This window comes from Hyperolius riggenbachi, chromosome 4, assembly GCF_040937935.1.
Source record: "Hyperolius riggenbachi isolate aHypRig1 chromosome 4, aHypRig1.pri, whole genome shotgun sequence".
In the NCBI taxonomy this organism is placed as follows: Eukaryota; Metazoa; Chordata; class Amphibia; order Anura; family Hyperoliidae; genus Hyperolius; species Hyperolius riggenbachi.
The window spans coordinates 453,478,778-453,497,574 of record NC_090649.1 but is presented as its reverse complement, the minus strand read 5'-3'; the positions used below and the strand labels follow the sequence as shown (position 1 = coordinate 453,497,574).

Genomic DNA, 18,797 nt, shown 5'->3' with positions numbered 1-18,797 from the left:
ATCCCTGAAAGCTTGTATCATTTAACTCTATCAGTTAGCCATTAAAAGGTATTATTTTTTACAAAACATTGTTTTTTTCTATTTATTTATTTATTGTATTTATAAAGCGCCAACATATTACGCAGCGCTGAACATTAATTTAGGTTACAGACAATATTTAGGGGTGACATACAGCAACATAACAATACAGGAATACAAGAAAACCAGATCACACACCATAGTATGAGTACCAGGTAATGCTTAGTCAGTCACTGGATGGAGCATGGAGATTAGGCAAGTTAGGGTCACTCAGATGCATAGCATGGGTTCACAGTAATGGAGGTGCAAGATCAGGTAGGACACAAAAGGAGGAGGACCCTGCCCAAAGGCTTACAATCTAAAGGGAGAGGTAAGGACACGAATGGTAGGGGACCAGAGTTCAGCTGTAGGTTTAGAGCACTTGTGAGGGGTAGTAGGCCAGAGTGAAAAGGTGAGTTTTGAGGGCTTTCTTGAAGATGTTGAAGGAGGGGGCTGCCCTAATGGGTGGAGGTAGGGAGTTCCATAGTGTTGGAGCAGCTCTTGAGAAGTCCTGGAGGCGTGCATGGGACTGGGTGATGCGGGGGGCGGTTAGGCGAAGTTCATTGGAAGAGCGGAGTGAGCGGCTAGGTGTATACCTCTGAGTAAGATCGGAAATGTAGGTTGGACAGGTTTTGTGGACAGATTTGTAGGTTAGACACAGTATCTTGAATCTGATTCTGGACTGGATAGGAAGCCAGTGGAGGGATTCTAGGAGGGGATCTGCCGTGGTGGAGCGATGGGAGCAGTGGATAATTCTGGCTGCCGCATTCATGATGGACTGCAGTGGGGCTGTTCAGGTCATAGGGAGACCAGACAGCAGGGCATTGCAGTAGTCAAGGCGGGAAATTATGAGGGCATGGATGAGGAGTTTGGTGGCAGAGGTCAGGAAAGGGCGAATCTTACAGATGTTACAAAGGTGGAAGTTGCAGGATTTTGTGAGGTTTTGGATGTGGGAAGTGAAGGAGAGTGCGGAGTCCAGGGTGACACCCAGACAGCGGGCTTGAGAGGTAGGGCGAATGGTAGTGTGGTTAACAGTGACATGCACATCTGGGAGGTTCGTGGATGGCCGGGGTGGGAAGATCATAAATTCCGTTTTGTATAGATTTAGTTTCAGGAACCTAGCGGACATCCAGGAGGAGATGGCTGATAGGCAGGAGGAGACCTTGTCCATGGTCGTGGTGGATATGTCAGGGGTGTGGAGGTAGATCTGGGTGTCATCTGCATACAGATGATAGTTAAAACCCATGGAGGAGATAACCTTGCCAATGGAGGATGTGTATAGGGTGAACAGTAGGGGGCCAAGGACCGAACCTTGGGGGACTCCCACCGAGAGGTGGTTGGGGGTGGACGAGGACTCATTGAAGGCGGTCGTGAAGGAGTGGATGGAGAGGTAGGATGAAAGCCAGGACAGGGCGAGATCGTGAATGCCCAAGGACTGGAAGGACTGGAGGAGTAGGGGATGATCTACTGTGTCAAAAGCTGCTGACAGGTCAAGGAGGAGGAGAATGGAGTATTTACCTTCAGCTTTAGCTAAGGCAAGGTCGTTGACCACTTTGGTGAGAGCAGTTTCGGTTGAGTGGGCAGGCCGAAATCCAGATTGGAGTGGGTCTAGCAGTGAGTTGGCATTGAGGTACTGGGTCAGGCGTTTGTGAACCAGACGCTCAAGGACTTTTGAGGCAAAGGGGAGGAGGGAGATAGGACAGTAGTTGGAGGGTAGCGAGGGGTCGAGTGAGGGTTTCTTGAGCAGGGGTAGTACAGTGGCCTGCTTGAAGTCTGAGGGGAAGGTGCCTGTGGATAGGGAGAGGTTGAACAGGGTAGTGAGGACTGGGGCCAATTCCATGAAGTGAGGCTGGAGTAAATCAGAAGGGATGGGGTCAAGGGGGGAAGTAGTGGTATGGGAAGTCTGCAGTAGGGTGTTGACTTCCTCGGTGGTAGTAGGAGTGAAGGATGTGAGAGGAGGATAGGGGGGAGGAGGAGCTGGTTGGGAGGGGGTGGGAGGTGAAGATTGGAGATTGGATATTTCCTGGCTAATGGAGACAATTTTGTTGGTGAAGTGGGTGGCTAAATCTGTGGCAGAGAGGGAGGAAACGGAGGGTGGGGCGGTGGGTTTAAGCAGGGAGTTGAAGGTGGAAAAAAGACGCCGGGGGTTGGAAGCTTGTGCTCCGATGAGCTTGGTAAAGTATTCCTGCTTCGCATGAGCAAGGGCAGTGTGGAACTGCAGCAGGTTGGTCTTGTACTGTAGGAAATCCTGGTTAAGTCTAGTTTTTCTCCATTTCCGTTCAGTGGCGCGTGTTTTCCTCTGGAGGATGCGAGTATGGGTAGTGCGCCAGGGCTGGGGGTTAGTGGGTCGGTTGCGGCGAAATATTGGTGGAGCGGCTTTCTCTAGGGCTGATGAGAGAGTTTGGTGATACTGAGCTGCAACAAGATTTGGACAGGTTAGGGTGGGGAGAGTGGAGGAGAGGGCATGGAGGGGGTCAGCAAGGACGCTAGGGTTGAGCTTGCGTAGGTCTCGCTGCCATCGACCAGGTGGGTGGGTGGCTAATTTGGAGGTGCCTTCCGTGAGGAGGTTGAAGGTGAGAAGGTGATGGTCTGAGGGTGGAAAGGGTGCGATGTCAAGGTCTGCAATGGTGGTGAATTTAGTGAATATAAGGTCGAGAGTGTGACCTGCAGTGTGAGTGGGGGTATTGGCGTGTTGTACTAGTCCAAGTTCTACCTATATATATCGATTTTCAATAAATTCCCTGCTGGAACCTTTTGGAAATGGATGTGCAGTATATGGTAGGAATCGATTCCTTCTGAATCGATTCACTATGAAAGGAATCAATCGTTTTGGAACATTGAGTGGAAATCTATAAGTGTATGGCCAGCTTTAAGAAGCCCATACATTTTTCTGTACGACCATTCAAATAGATAATTTTATCGGATCCGGAGAGAATCAATCATGTTCCGTTCTGTTCAATCAATGCATACTGGCCAATGTTTGTTCATATTGACCAATTTACTAAATTGGACAGGACGGAAAATATCGGTTGGCCTTTGTACCTAATTGTACTTATTTTGCATTTACTTTTAGAGGAGACAGACTTCCATATTGCAGATGCACATCAGCATGGTTACTAACCACACTGGCGAGCAATCCTCTGTCCCATTGATACTGCCCAATGGTTTATGTGCAGGAGAGGATGTGATGTGACGGCCGGATTGGCTGCGGCGGTGATAGGAGGAAATTCCTGAGTGACTGACCCTGGAAGGGGCGGTCCTCACCCTCCGTGCAAGTTGGGCGGGATTGTGGATTACCATGCACACTTGATAATGGGGCAGTCAATGTATACGGTAAGCTCCTCCTCTCCTTTCATATAATAGATAAATTGTCATTATGGTCATTTCTGTGTGGTCTCTGAGGAAGCGAGCAAGGCTGCTGATCTATTGTATTGTGTCTGTTTGCTTTGGGGGATGAAATAAAGTAGTGATCTGCTACTCATCTGGTGCCCAGATTCTCTCCTTCTGCTGCAAGTATAATGCTGGTAGCTAAAATAAGGTTATAATGCACAGAGTGGACACACAATAATTATGTATAAATGATTTCGTCAGTGTTTGCTCATTGTAAAATCTTTCCTCTCCCTGATTTACATTCTGACATTTATTACATGGTGACATGTGTACTGCTGGCAGGTGATGTCAGTGGAAGGAGATGCTGCTTGCTTTTTTGGCAGTTAGAAACAGCTGTTATTTCCCACAATGTTGGAAACATGTTGGAAAAAAAATCTGTCAAGTACATCGAACAGAAAATTGTATGGTGTGTACCTAGCATTATTTGCACGCACATTGCCAGTGTTGCGAGTGTAACTGGTGTTATGCGTACCAGCTATATTGTTTATCATAAGGATGGAATCCTTTGTGAGTCCAAAGCAATTAATGTAACAAAACATTTTTTTTTCTTTTTGCATCCAATCCTGATGACTTTCTCTGTGGTGTGTTTGCCTGTCACCCACTTGTGTTTCTATTGTCAGTTGATAATTATTCAAATTAAGGTGGCCCTATATCACTCAATGTGTGGCCAGATCGACCATTACATAGCTCCCTCTCTGATTAGATTTGATCTATTGCCAGCAACACACTGCAGAGCAAACAGTCCTAGTGCCCCACCTATCAGGCTGACCACCCTTCCTTTCCATACCCAGCAAAGGCTCACCTCTCCACCAGCATGACTCCTGACCCCTTCTGGTGTTCAACTCAGCATCAGTGCAATCGCCTGTTCTATGTGACTCGGCACACATAGTGAAGCTACAACATGGGCGAGTGTTACGTTGAACAAAACGATTGGGAGGCCAAGAGTTGCACTAGTGGATGGGAGCCTTTACTGAATACAGGCTTCAATCGATCCTTTTGACCGTCTTCAGCCCAAAATCTATCTAAAAATTGATCGGGGGGAAATATTGCAGCACCAATTTTCCTCCGATTCAATGAATTTGTTGATTTGGAATTTGTAGTAGTTACGGAGGCGCCAGCAGAATAAAAATTAATAGTCTATTAAAACCAAAAATAAAAAATTGGGGGACCGGGGTGGATCCATTTCCCATATATATATATATATATATATATATATATATATATATATATATATACAGTGTTCTCCCCAGGCTCTTTTAGCCGGGTGCTCCACCCGGCTAGATTTGTTGACCACCCGGCTGTCATTGGCTCACCTCCTCACCACCTCCTATGCTGTAAGCAGAGTTGACCTGCATTTTCATCTCTCCCCACCCGGCTGCTTTTTCATGCCACCCAGCTACAATTTCATGCCACCCGGCTGGAAAATAATTCTGGGGAGAACACTGTATATATATGACACAACCACCATATATGGTATCCAGAAAAATATATATTTAATCAGTACTCCACATAAAATTATGCAACGCGTTTCGCGGGTCCCAAGCCTGCTTCCTCAGGCAAATACAAACGCAGGAGTAACTCAGAGGTTGTGCAGATAGGTGCAGCGCCTCTGAGACAGTGGATGGGTGTGTACACCCTTATTTTTCTTCTACGGAGAGCGACTTCTTAGCCTGAGTGGAGACAGACTTAATATCCCCATATGCAATTGGAGTGGTTGCTTGAGGTCAGCAACCCAGACTCGCGAGTATATCCATATCTGCTGTACAAATTGAAGATTACCTTATATCAACAATAATACACTATTGGGTGCTCTCGGTTGCTCTTTCTTTTTGTCTTTCTACTTGTTGATTTGGAAGGTCAATCAGCCCACAAAATTAAGTAATGTATTGCCACCTTTAGGAACAGCTCAAAGAATCTATCTGGATGAGCAAAGGTTGGCGGTCTGTGTGTGTGTGTGTGGCCAGCCTGTGTTTGCAGTTAGCTAGTTCGGTCTTCTTACCCAGATTTTAGGTCGGTGATCCTCAGACAGCTTGTGGAATCCAGGCCCACCTTCCCATTCCGGACCACACTGGAGATAAACGGTGACAGAGCAGGTACGATCCGGTTTAATGTGACTTCAGGGGACATTCTGCTGGACCTATACCAATTCCGAGCCTGCCAATTAGAAACACTTTTAGAGTCATGTGACTATGGTAAGATTATAGGTACACACTTGTGTGAGCTTGGACAGAATTTTGTGGGAGAATGCTACAATGCATAGAAAAGTCTGGTTAGGCTTAAATCACCCTGCAAGTAAGGCAACGCCAGAATAAAGCTCTACTTGCTGGTACTGTACAGCATTGGGGAAATATGCCTGGTGCTCACATTCAATTTTTGATTGGCCAACTTTACCAGTTCTATGTAGTATGAAAGCTTACCTGCACAATCTGTTGACAGTATCCAAAAATCTGTTGGCTCTCATACTACATGGAGGTGTTAAACTGGGCAATGATTGGCCAATAAATTACCCCCCTCCCCCCCAGTCTTTGAGGTCCCTCTATGTTATTGAAGACCACAATCTGGCCGAGTACTACAGTGCAAGCACTGTGCAAGCCGCACTCCGACTCCATTGTGCTCACTCATTTGGATGAGAAGCAGCTCGACTGGACGCCTGGAAGTTCACAGCCGCACTCCCCTCCCTGAACAAGCGTGGCTGTACTTGCGCCTGCACAGCAGCAGAGCAAACATGGCGACGCTCACGCCTTCAGAGCAGTATGGAGCTGCTCAGGCTTGGCTTTTTCCACCGATCCCAAGCAGCTCTATGCTACTGTACAGGTGTCCTGCGCCTGTGCAATGTGGCCGAGCTCGTTCACAGACTGGAGCAACTCCACATTCATTCTCCACCAATCCAGTGCAGGCCCTTATTGAAGAAGTTGTGGGGGGGGGGGGGGGGGTCTGCATTGAATTGGTTAAGGAGAGGGGATGGGGAAGCCACTGGATTAGGCCCGGTTCACATTAGGCTAAAAGTAGTAAGGTTTAGCAGACCATAACAGAATGGACGAGAACAGATGCGAACGGATCCATTCACAGTGGTCCGTTCAATCGGATCGGTTTGGCACGTTAAAATCATTGGGAGACGTTGATAAAAAAATAAAAGCCAGATACTTTCCTAAGGAGAGGGAAGGCTCTTTGTCCTAATGAGCCTTCCCTCTCCTCTCCCAGTGCAGCTCAGGATCCCTTGTATGAATCCCCCACTGCGGGGGACTTCGGAAGTCGAGTCCTCCCGAACACAGATGGCCCCATACTGCGCACGTGCGAGCGCCCTTTCTCATGCACTCGTGCGTGCGCAGTCTGGGGCTGCCTGTTTTCAAGAGCACTAAGGCTCCCAAAGACTTCCAAAGCCTCCCTTTGGTGGCAGAGAGAGCAGTATTTGACTAATTTAGTCAAATACTGCTACGGGGGATAGTGTGATGGAACAGGCAATGGGAGAGGAGAGGGAGGGCTCATTAGGACCCAAAACCTTCCCTCTCCTTAGGTAAGTATCTGGCTTTTTTTAATCAGCGCTTCCCAATTATTAATTTGCCCAGCTTCTTCCAGCCTTCTAAAGTCTCCCTGGTCCCTTGTAATTATTCTGTGCTGCTCGGTTTGCCCGGTGTCCCCTCCGAACGCTGCATGCGCGGCTCCTCCATTGCACTCCCAGAGCAAGGAGCGTTTTGCACTTGTGCAGTAAGTAAAGATTGCTACTGCACAGAATGCTCTTAGCTATGGAAGCCTGAGGGAGGAGGTGTGTGGCCATCGTGCCTGGCAACTCAAACAGCTTACAGAGGGGAACACCAGGGGAACCAAGCAGCACAGGATGACAGCAAGGGACCAGGAAGACTTTAGGGGCTGGAAGAAGCCCGAGGTAAGTAACTGGCCACATTACTTTTAAGCTTAGCATTCCCTTTAAAGTGGAGCTGAACTCAGAACTGCTCTCTGCTCTTAAAGAAAACCTGAACTGAAAGTTAAAAGTCAAAATAAGCATACACAAGTCATACTTACCTTCCATGTAGTCTACTCCTCAGTGTCTTTCTCCTCTCCTGTGTCCTGTTTGTCCATTGTGATCAAGGGAATTTTCCGTCCTCCATTTTGAAAATTGCCATTACCCATAACAGCTTTCTGGTCAGCACACGGTTAAACTGTAACATCACCCACTTGAGCCATAGGGAAACATGGACATTACCTGGTACATCCGTTTTCCTCTCAGCTATAACTGACAGCAACTGATATTTTACTGACAGCAACTGATATATTTCAGATCTGACAAAATATTGTCAGAACTGGAAGGGATTATTGTCAGAAGAAAATGGTGAGCTTCTGAGAGGAACTGATGGCAAGGTAACTATGTAATGTTCATTTAAAGTTACCTCATGTGTTTATTTTAAATATTTATACTCAGTACAGGTTCTCTTTAAAGATACACAACAATATAATAACCTTTAAACAAACATATTTCTTTGTTACAGCTGATACAAATCACCTAAAATGAATTTGCACAGTTTGTACTTCCTGATACATGGAAGCAGACATATTGTTTACAGCCTGTGCTTTCAAATGGGGTTACCTGCTTATCTGCCATAGGCAGTCATGTGACACGGGGAGAATCAAATTACAACTTGTGATTAGACACAAATGAGGGGGAATTAAACAGGCTAAACTCTAAATATATTCAGGGTGCATTTCTCTATGTTTTCTTTCTGTTCTGTGCAAGAGTTCAGGTCCAGGTGCATGTTTTTGTGGTAACACACTGTATGCTGTTATACTGCACTGCATTCGCCATATAATATAGCTGTTACGCCGCACCGCAATGCAGCACTGTGATTGTAGCCTTAAGAGGAACTGTAGTGAAAATAACAAAAGGAATAAAAATGCTAATTTTTTTACACTATTCATTTATAGATAGTCATTATTTGCCCATTGTAAAATATTTCCTCTCCATGATTTACTTTCTGAAATGTATCACTTGGTGTTGACATCTTTAGTTCTGCCAGGTGATCTGTATGGAATGCTCATTACTGAAAGTTCTATGCACAGACGGAGCAGTGCTTTTCAGCGCTGCTAGATTTGGGCGCAGCCGGCGCCTCCATAGACTTTAATAGGAATCATTCCTATTGAAGCGCTCAGTGAGTAACGTCGGCTCCGTCAGAAGACAGCGCCGAAGTTGCTTAAAAACATAATAATTCGGCCTCCAGCAATCGCTGGAAGCCGAATTATTTCATTCCCCCACTATCCATGTCGGCCTGGAGGGGGAATAGTAATTAAATCGGCCCGGACTTGTGCAGAAGCAGGATCAGCTATATACCGCTGTATCCTGCGCCCAAGTCTACCGGCGCCGATTTCAAATGTACGCTGCACGGAAGAATCCTTGCTTGGCAGTTGGAAAAAGCTGTTATTTTCCATAATGCACCAAGGTTTACAGACAGCAAACTGCCAGGACCATGTTCATGACATCACACTGTGGGAGGAGTTTCACCACAATATCTGCATTACAGACGCCCTCTCCCCCGATGATCTATTCAAGAAAAGATTTCTCATGGGAAAGTGTCCATTGGCTACTGATTGGAATGAAGCTCAATCCTCGGTTAAGGTTGCTCTTTAAAGTTTCCCCTGGGTGCATACATTTGAAATCGGCGCCGGTAGACTTGAGCGCAGGATACAGCTGATATATGGCTAATCCTGCTTCTGCACAAGTCCGGGCCGTATTAATTACTATTCCTCCTCCATGCCGCCATGGATAGTGGGGGAATGATATAATTTGGCTTCCAGTGATTGCTGGAGGCCGAATTATTGTGATTTTTAAACAACCTCAGCTCTGTCTTCTGACGGCGCCGACGTTACTCACCGAGTGCCGCTCAGTTGTGATTCCTATTGTAGCCTATGGTGGCACCGGCTGCGCCCAAATCTAGTAGCGCTGAAAAGCACTGCTCCGCCCGAGTCCCCTACTTTTAACAAACTAGTGAACGCAACCATATTATCGCGAGCAGGAAGTGGCTGTTGATCTATGATGTTTTCCACTGCATCCCCTCAACTAGACCAGCGCCCAATACCGCTTCCTATTCCAGTGTTATGCCTGATGAAGGGGGCTCTGGGTCCACAAACCACAAAAGCTTGTATTACTCTCCCCCCTCTGCAGTCAGTAATTAGAGCAGGCAAGAACAGTGCTGAGCTAATCCCAGTCACAGAGACATGAAAAGATATTACTCAGTCAGACCTGTGCTGTCTCCATCCCTCCCATTACTATGATAAGGCTCTCACCTGCAGCCCAGCAGAAGCTCCAGCACAGGAAACACTTGGGGTCCTTCAGCCAGGACCCCAAGCCGTCTCCGCACCGCCTGCCCCCAGTGACCCTCATTGCCACCCCAAGTGGAGGGGAAATTCAGCCAAAGCATAAAACCCACTTCACCCAAAACATTAAAAATTGTCTTTTCTGCATCAGATCTGCGTCTCCGCAGCTTTATAATTCCGTCCGTCGCGACATGCACTATTCAGGGCAGCCTAGCGAGATGGCCGCTCTGTCGCCATGGTGATAGCCGCAGCCGCAGGCCTGCGCTTCCTAGTTTGAAGCCTCCGTTTGGGTCACGTGCTGCTTGTAGGCGTTTGTAATTGGAGGAGGGTCTGTTTTGTCTGCGGCCATCTTTGTTGTGGCGGCGGAGGAGCAGAGCGTGAAGTTCAAGTGAGTGGTAGGAGGTAGAGATGGGAAGTTCGGATCTTTTCAATGATCCGGATGATTCGAATCGGATCATTGAAAAGATCCGGATCTTTGATCCGAATCTCGGATCATTTTACTACCGAAGCATTCGGGGTGAAATGACTAGCAGGAGAGGGTTTTCCCTGTAGAGATGGGAAGTTCGGATCTTTTCAATGATCCGGATGATTCGAATCGGATCATTGAAAAGATCCGGATCTTTGATCCGAATCTCGGATCATTTTACTACCGATGCATTCGGAGTGAAATGACTAGCAGGACAGGTCTTTCCCTGCTGTGGACAGGAGAAGGGGAGGGGGGTGGACACACAGAGAAGGGGAGAAGATGGACAGAGGGCAGGGAGTGGACAGAGAAGGGAGGAGGGACGAGCAGAGAGCAGAAATGTTTGTTTGCACACAATACCCACATGCTGCAATCATATGCTTTACATGTATTTCACCTATATGCTCATCTGTGTACTTTGAAAGCAAACGTCGCACAGTGAAAGAAAGCATTCCACAAATTCCCAGAAGATAAGTGCAGCTGTTTAGTGCCGAGTGCAGGAGGATCATATTTCAATCACAGTGCCTACAAAGTTACTGAGCTGTGCTGAGCCAAAAGTTTCCAATGTGATCACTGTGCAGCACTACGGAACAGCCAGCCTATAATGGGCAGCACATTGCAGCCAGTATGTGTGCTCTACACATATCTGGCAGTGGCACCGATGTCCCCTCTCTCTCATCTACCTGTCTCCCTGCAAGGCTGCCTCCCCTCCAACTCAGCGATCCATCCCTGCTCTGCTTCCAAGACCCCGCTGCCCGCTGAGAGGGGGCGTGTCGCGTCTGGCCCCGCCCCTTTTACGATCCGAATCACTCATTTTGATGATTCGGATGATCGACTCATAAAATAGATTCGGATCAAAGATCCGAATCGTTCATGATCCGGACAACACTATTTCCCTGCTGTGGACAGGAAAAGGGGAGGGGGGTGGACACGCAGAGATTGGGGGAAGATGTACAGAGGGCAGGGAGTGGACAGAGAAGGGAGGAGGGACGAGCAGAGAGGAGAAATGTTTGCACACAATACCCACATGCTGCAATCATTATGCTTTACATATATTTCACCTATATGCTCATCTGTATACTCTGAATGCAAATGTCGCACAGTGAAAGAAAGCATTCCCCGAAGATAAGTGCAGCTGTTTAGAGCAGAGTCTGGGAGGATCATATTACATAGCAAACAGTGCCTGCAAAGTTACTGAGCTGTGCTGAGCTGAGCCAAAACTTTCCCATTTGTTCACTGTGCAGCACTACGGAACAGACAGCCTATAATCAGCAGCACATTGCAGCCAGTATGTGTGCTCTACACATATCTGCCAGTGGCACCCATGTCCCCTCTCTCTTATCTACCTGTCTCCCTGCAAGGCTGCCTCCCATCCAACAGAGCGATCCATCTCAGCTCTGCTTCCAGGACCCCGCTGCCCGCTGAGAGGGGGCGTGTCGCTCCTGGCCCCACCCCTTTTTGCGATCCGAATCACTCATTTTGATGATTCGGATGATCGACTCATAAAATAGATTCGGATCAAAGATCCGAATCGTTCATGATCCGGACAACACTAGTAGGAGGAGGGGTTCTATAGCTGCTAGATGGGGGCTGTAATATGACAGGTGGGCTGTGAGGGGTCATACTAGAATAGAAGTGAGTGATGAGGGGCGGCTAGGCACACACAGTGCTGGGGACATGAGGCCACATCCGCTGTGGTGAAGATTTTTGCAACTTTATAATATTTTGTAACCGGTTGCATTAACTCATACATGTCAAACTCTGGCCCCTGGGCCACATCCGGCTCTCAGAGCCATTCAGTTTGGCCCTCAAGTGGTTTCCCCACTTTGCATTATGTTTGGCCCACTCTAGACCGCCAGGGAAGCTATATTGGAGGTGAAGCCCTAGAGCACCAGGGAAACTACATGGGGAGGTGTGGTAAAGCAATAAACGCTAGGGAACTGTATAGGGGAGGGTGGGGGCCTCCAGACACCAGGGAACTGTATAGGGGTTGCAGGGGGGCTATTAGATGCCAGGGAACTTGATAGGAGAGGGAGGGAACCATTAGACACCAGGGAGCTGTACAGGGGTTGCAGGAGGGCCATTGGACACCTGGGAACTTTATAATGGAGGAAGGTGGCCAGTAGACACTCACTGTACAATTTATTTCGGCCCACTTTGTATTTGGGTTTGACACCCCTGCATTAACTTATACATATAGCTATCAGAAAGTGCAACCTAACCATTGACTTCAATGTATTTATATCAGAAAATGCAACCCAACCTAACCCTATTCTCACACAGAACCCAACTCCCCTGGTGGAAAACAAACACACACACACACACACACACACACCCCTGGAGGGAACAAACACACACACTACTGGGCATCTAATAACACCCCCACACACACACACACACACACTAAGGTAATTAATAACTTAACCCCCTTGGTAGGCAACTAATAACCCCCTGGAGGGAAGTAAACACCAGCAGTTTCATATAATGATAGCCAGGTGAAGGGAAAGAAAGTTAAGCACAATCTGTATATCGCACATGCGCTGTACTGCAAGTTGCAAAATATTACAGGTCGCAGTATCATTCATTACACCGCCATATTGCTCCCTGTCACTCACCTCACACTGTCCTGTGTGAAGCTCTACTCTTCTCTTTTCCTAGGTGTCTCGCCTTTATTTGAATACATACAGATAGATAATAAATATATTATTCAAGCACGTGAAGTGTGCATGAAACCTCCCCCTATCCTCCACTGCGGCTGCACTACGCAGGCGCTAGTAGGATTTGTGTCAGCACATTAGCACGGAGCTGCTCATGCACAGAGGATAAAGCTGTGCACAAGTTGTGCTACTGCACTGGTGTGAGTTGTGCTGTGCGGCTGCGAATCTGTGTAGTATGGCTGTGTATAGTCGCTTACCTATTTTTCAACATACCATCAATCCACTGCTGGACAACCCTTTATCTACTGGCTGCCAGCGAGTCTGTGAATGAGCACAATTGCACCAGCAAAGGAAAACACCTAGGGCTTGATTCATTAAACCGTGATAACACAAATATCACACCTTACCGAAGTTACCATGCGTTATCAGAGTAGCATAGCGAGCTCTACGAACCCGCAAGGGCTCAGGGCAGGATGAGTGCCATTGCCAATTAGCAGGCATAAGTTTGTAGCGCTCGCTATGCTACTCTGGTAAGGCGTGTTATATTTGATAAGGTGTGATATCTTTGATAAGGTGTGATATTTGAGTTATCACGGTTTAGTGAATCAAGCCCCTTGTACGCTTGTAGGATAAAAGTCATTTGAAACGTCCAACGCACAACAGATTTTGCTCTTTCAGATGACAATCATTGTAAAAAATGTAGCTAAATGGGAACAAGTGACTAATATCTGGTATTCTGCCTAATCCAACTGGCAGTTTAATTCAGACGACTATATCGAGCAGTTGGCCTGCCTGTCGTTAAAGCAATATTGTTCCAGAGCATGCAAGCATTCGTAAAATGTCACTTCCACTTGTGAACACAGTTTTTGAACAACATATTAATTTGGAATATCTGTGTGTGAACATCCTCCTTTAAAGGACAACAGAAGTGACATGTGACATGATGAGATAGGCATGTACAGTGCCTAGCACACAAATAACTAGGCTGTGTTCCTTTTTCTCTTTCTCTGCCTGAAAGAGTTAAAAATCAGGTATGCAAGTGACAGTTTCTGTCTGGGTCATAACCCTCTGATTAGTAATTTCAGCCATAAAATTCTGTTAGTAGATGGCTTCTGAGAGCAGAAAAGAGATAAAAAGGGTCAATATTCATTGATTTGAGCTCTAGCATACTTCAATGAAGGAGTCATTGAACAGAGACAATGAAATAGTAAAAACGTAAAACTAGATTTAAAATCATTGTTACCCGTGCTAAAAAAAAAACAAGTCAGATACTAACCTAAGGAGAGGGAAGGCTCTGAGTCCTAATGAGCCTTCACTCTCCTCTCCCGATGCCCTCCGTGCAGCTCAGGATCCTCCGTTCAAATCCCCCGCCGCAGGGAACTTCAGGAGCCGAGTCCTCCTGAAGACAGGCGGCTCCATACTGTGCATGCGTGATTACGCTTTAGAGGGCACTCGTACATGCGCTGTATTATAGAGCGGCACATCTTCGGGAGCACTTGGATTCCCGAAGACTTCCGAAACCTCCCTTTGGCAGCGGAGATAGCAGCATTTGACCGAATTGGTCGAATGCTGCTACGGGGGATCCTGAGCGGAAATGGGCACCGGGAGAGGAGAGGGGAGTCTCATTAGGACTCAGAGCCTTCCCTCTCCTTAGGGCTCGTTTACACTATTGCGGTGCGGAATCGCCTGTATTCCACCGCTGATGAAATCGCATGCAGGTGCGTTTTTTTACGCGTTATTTTACGCGATTACGCATGCGGTTAGGCTATATGCGTTTTTAACCATGTCACTGCCTGTGTTAATTTACATCGGTTCCTATGCGGAATCGCACGCGGAATCGCGTAAAAAACGCGTAAGAAAAACGCATGCGATTTCCCTATTAAATACATTGTCTGCGATTCGCATGCATTCCACTCGCAGGCGAATTCTGCGGCTCTTTTGTTCGTTTCTTCACCGCTGAAAAAAACGCACCTCAACAACGCTACAGTGGAAACAGGCCCATCCACTTGCATTACATGTGCGAATCCACATGCGTTTGACGCATGCGGATTCGCGATAGTGGAAACAAGCCCTTAGGTAAGTATTTGACTTTTATTTGTTTTTTTTAGATCGGGTAACATTGACTTTAAATATACGGTAAAATAAAACTGTGGGATATCTAAAAAAGTCATTTTTCTGAAACGGAGGATGGATACAATTGGTTTTCTCACCAATTTATTTTCGCCTCAGATGTCCTAAATGACTTGTTTTTGTTTTTTTGTTTTTTTTCCCAGGAAATGTCTTTCGAGCAACGCCGCTTGTTTGTGTGCGTTGGGTTATATGTGTAGAGACCTACAGTATAGACAAGGCTGAACCAGAACTTTGCATGGAGCTAATCACATTACAAGAACGAATGATTGACAATCATATCATGTAATGTTGCTTACCGCACTGCGATGCACCAGCTATGTGCCATTCACAGTGCGGTGGGGCATTTCGTTATAACGGGCTGTATTATGGTAATGAACTGAATGCAGCGCATTATTGGTAAGCGCGCGCATAAACAGTGGCTGTGAAGCATACTTTTCATTGCCTATGCTTTTTTGTACCTATGGTTTGACTTTTCCGTTCCATTCCTGTTACACAGGAAACACAACGTAACGTCCCACTGTGAACGTGGCCTTAGCCTTGTACAAAATGCTTCTTTAGCCTACATTTTTGATGTACAGGAGATTTGACCTGAAAGCTCGCATGTCTGTGAATGTGACGTGTATGTTGGCTCGGTAGCTTGCCACTATTAACCATTACCATAGAGAGTGCTGGCGGCTGGGGAAAGGTCATACGGTGACTGTAGAACTTTGTACTGATTACTTTACTCACTCCTTTATTTACACACGGTCCATCTCTCCCTCTCTGCAGCTCATTCAGGAGGACCATGGATCAGAAAGCTCCGCAGGTGATTGTGGTTGGATCATGTATGACCGACCTTGTCAGGTTAGTATTATGCACATTAGACACAGCAATCTGTTGCAATTGCATGTAGATATATTTATGTCTCAGTTTTTGTATGGGAAATGCAGATAGAAAAAGTAGGTATAAGAACTGTAGCCAGTGTTATGCAGTCAAGGCATGCAAACACCTAGATACATCTGTCCTCGACAGCACATCACAGCTCTGCAATACAGTACTTGGTTTAGATCAAATCCTCTGATGTCTCAGCGTACAAAAATGGATATGTTTGAGATTCAAACTGATTTCTTAGAAAACACCTGCTGTGATGAAACAAGAATGGTCTGTCCCTTTTTTCTTTTTTAATGTGAACCTACTGTGACCACTTTGTCCCCATAACAGCTCCTGCATCTCCAGTCTGGTCACAGACACGTCCTCTTTTGAAAACACTTGTTGTTTGCTGGCAGCTAAAAGCCCGTACACACGCTAGATCAGGCCTGTGCAATCTTTATGCGTCCCGGGCCACATGCTGCAGACCAAGGGCCGCAGTCCTAAAATGGTTTCCCTCCTCCCTCCCTCTCTGCAGAGTAGTGAGCAGGCGATAAGAGTGGGTTAAAACTCACCTGATTGTCGATTCCAGCGTTGTTTCTCCATGGCTACAGGGCGTCACGTGACTTGCCCCCAGGACATGCCAGCGTATTACATGCTGGCTGCCAGCAAGTAATATGCTGGCACGTCCTCATGGCATGTCATGTGACATGGCGTCACATGCGATGCTGGAATCAGCAATCGGGTGAGTTTTATCCCATTCTTATCGCCCGCTCACGACTCTGCAATGGGGGGGGGGAGAAATCCTTTTAGCGGCCCAGAATTAAAGTGTGGGCCATAGTTTACCCAGCTCTGTGCTAGATGCATGTTGCCCGACGGAGATGAGCATCCAATCCCTTGGGCAACATTGCTGAGCAGAAGCTATACAGATGCGTAGTTAGCCTGCTGATTAGCATGTGTTCTGTTACATCATGGGGGGAGGGGGGCACAGATGTGGCATCATGCAGTGAGCGGAAAGAGCTAGTTAGCAAACGTGTTCTGTTACATCATGGGGGGAGGGGGGCACAGATGTGACATCACGCGGGGAGAGCTGGTTAGCAACATGTTCTGTTACATCATTGGGGGGGACAAAGTGGCGCAGATGTGACATCATGCAGTGAGCGGGAAGAGGAAAGCTATTGGCTTTTACTCGGCCAGATTGATCCACATGGCGGTTTGCTGGCCCGGCGGGGGTCGGGATTGCAGTCCACACGCCGTATTATTGTTATTGGCCGCCTCAGCTTACTTTAATCTTTATGCATCAATCTCTTAACATAAAACCACTACACTGTAGCGTCTATTGAATATTAAATATCAAGCTGTCAGTCCACATTTTTTAAAGCTGATGACACCCTATTTATAAAGATGTAATGATGCACCTCTAGTGCAGCATCGCATCTCTTCAGAACATTAGCTTCACCACGTCCGAGGTGCTAAATGCTTTTCAAATCTATGGGACCACAAGGCGGGCAGCAGCAATTGCGGTCCTTTTCCAATCAGGGGGCTGAATCTCTGTCATCCCTCAGGCACCAATCATGTGATTTGTTTGGAGGGGAGGATGGAATATTCTCTCACAGGTCAGTCGGGTGGTCACATGACACCTTCGTCATATGACCCATTCAAGCAGAAAGGTAGATGATCTGTGGTGGAGTTCAATATTGTATTGCAAATAAACTTCAGCTTTTTATCAATTAGCTCATGGTTTGTTGTGTTTATTAGCAATGGGGGGCAAACTATATTCACATCATGATCTACAACTTGACCATTCGCCCTACCACCAAGCCTGCTGCCTCGGAGTCACCCTGGACTCTGCCCTTTCCTTAGACCCCCCCCCCCCCCCCACTCCCATCCAAAACATTACTAGATCCTGGAAATTCTGCCTCCGCAACTTCTCGACTACTGCAACTCCTTTCCTTCAGGCCTTCCTGTGAACCACATCGTCCCTCTACAATCCACCATGAATGCAACAGTCAGACTGATCCTTTCTTCCCATCGTTGGGCCTCCATGACTCCCATCTTTAAATCCATCCACTGGCTCCCTTTCCATTTCAGGATCAGCTTCAAAATTCTGTGCCTGGCTTACAAATCTGTACTCAATACTTTCCCAACCTACATCTCTGAACCTGTTAACAAAGGCATACCCCCTCCAATCTTCCACTGACCTGTGCCTGGCCACCCTGAGCATATCTCACTCCCATGCACAACTGCAGGACTTCTCTAGAGCTGTCCCCACTCTCTGGGACTCCCTTCCCACTGCCCATCTGGCTCACCTACTACTTCAACACTTTTAAACGAACCCTCAAAATGCATCTCTTCAAAATGGTCTAACAATCCCCACCCCCCACCCACCCCACACCCACCCCACACCCCCAATCATGCCTTAACCCTCTCTACCAAGCACCTATTCTGCAGTCCCTATTCCCTTACCCTAAATTGTAAGCCTTTGGCAAGGTCCTCCCCCAGTGTATCCTGCTTGATTGGGCAGGACACCCTTATCATAGTGCACCCTTGCATGGACTGATTTGGACTGTTATTTAGTCTCTAAGATCATCTCCCAAATTGCATCATCTTGTACGCTGTTTCCTGTATGAATTTGTGATATCGCCCCCTTTTTATCATTGTCTGTAGCCCAATTTATTGTCTAGCACTGCATAATATGTTGGCATTTTTTCAAATACAAAAATACAGTATATTTTGGCGTATAAGACTTTTTAACCCTTTAAAATCATCTGAAAAGTCAGGGGTTGACTTATACGCCGGGTGTCATTGATGCCGGGTGATACACCCTGTCTTGTTACCGCCTCTCAGATCTCGCTGCTGAGGACTGTAGTGAAGAGATCTGAGAGGCAGAGAAGGAGATAAATAGGATACAATGGCGGCCCAGAAGGGTGAAAGAGGCAAGTTTTATGGGC

General features: G+C 46.9%; 2 protein-coding genes across 5 annotated transcripts in view; one reads left to right on the top strand and one right to left on the bottom strand.

Annotated features, from left to right (window-relative positions):
* BABAM2 (BRISC and BRCA1 A complex member 2) overlaps positions 1–10,919 on the bottom strand; it is a 316,793-nt gene extending 305,874 nt beyond the window's left edge. The window contains exons 1-2 of one of the 3 annotated variants that reach the window (XM_068232739.1): positions 10,897–10,919; positions 5,447–5,601 (exon numbers count right to left, since the gene is read on the bottom strand). In XM_068232739.1, the coding sequence (XP_068088840.1) occupies positions 5,447–5,574 (128 nt within the window). In that variant the 5' untranslated portion in view covers positions 5,575–5,601; positions 10,897–10,919. Of the gene's footprint in view, positions 1–5,446; positions 5,602–9,720; positions 9,988–10,896 lie in introns of those variants that run through there. The other 2 variants (XM_068232738.1, XM_068232737.1) reach the window with 2 other exon arrangements.
* RBKS (ribokinase) overlaps positions 10,036–18,797 on the top strand; it is a 76,239-nt gene continuing 67,477 nt past the window's right edge. Inside the window, exons 1-2 of one of the 2 annotated variants that reach the window (XM_068232747.1) lie at positions 10,036–10,132; positions 15,769–15,843. In XM_068232747.1, coding sequence (XP_068088848.1) covers positions 15,785–15,843 — 59 coding nt within the window. In that variant the 5' untranslated portion in view covers positions 10,036–10,132; positions 15,769–15,784. Of the gene's footprint in view, positions 10,139–15,768; positions 15,844–18,797 lie in introns of both variants that reach the window. The other variant, XM_068232748.1, reaches the window with a different exon arrangement.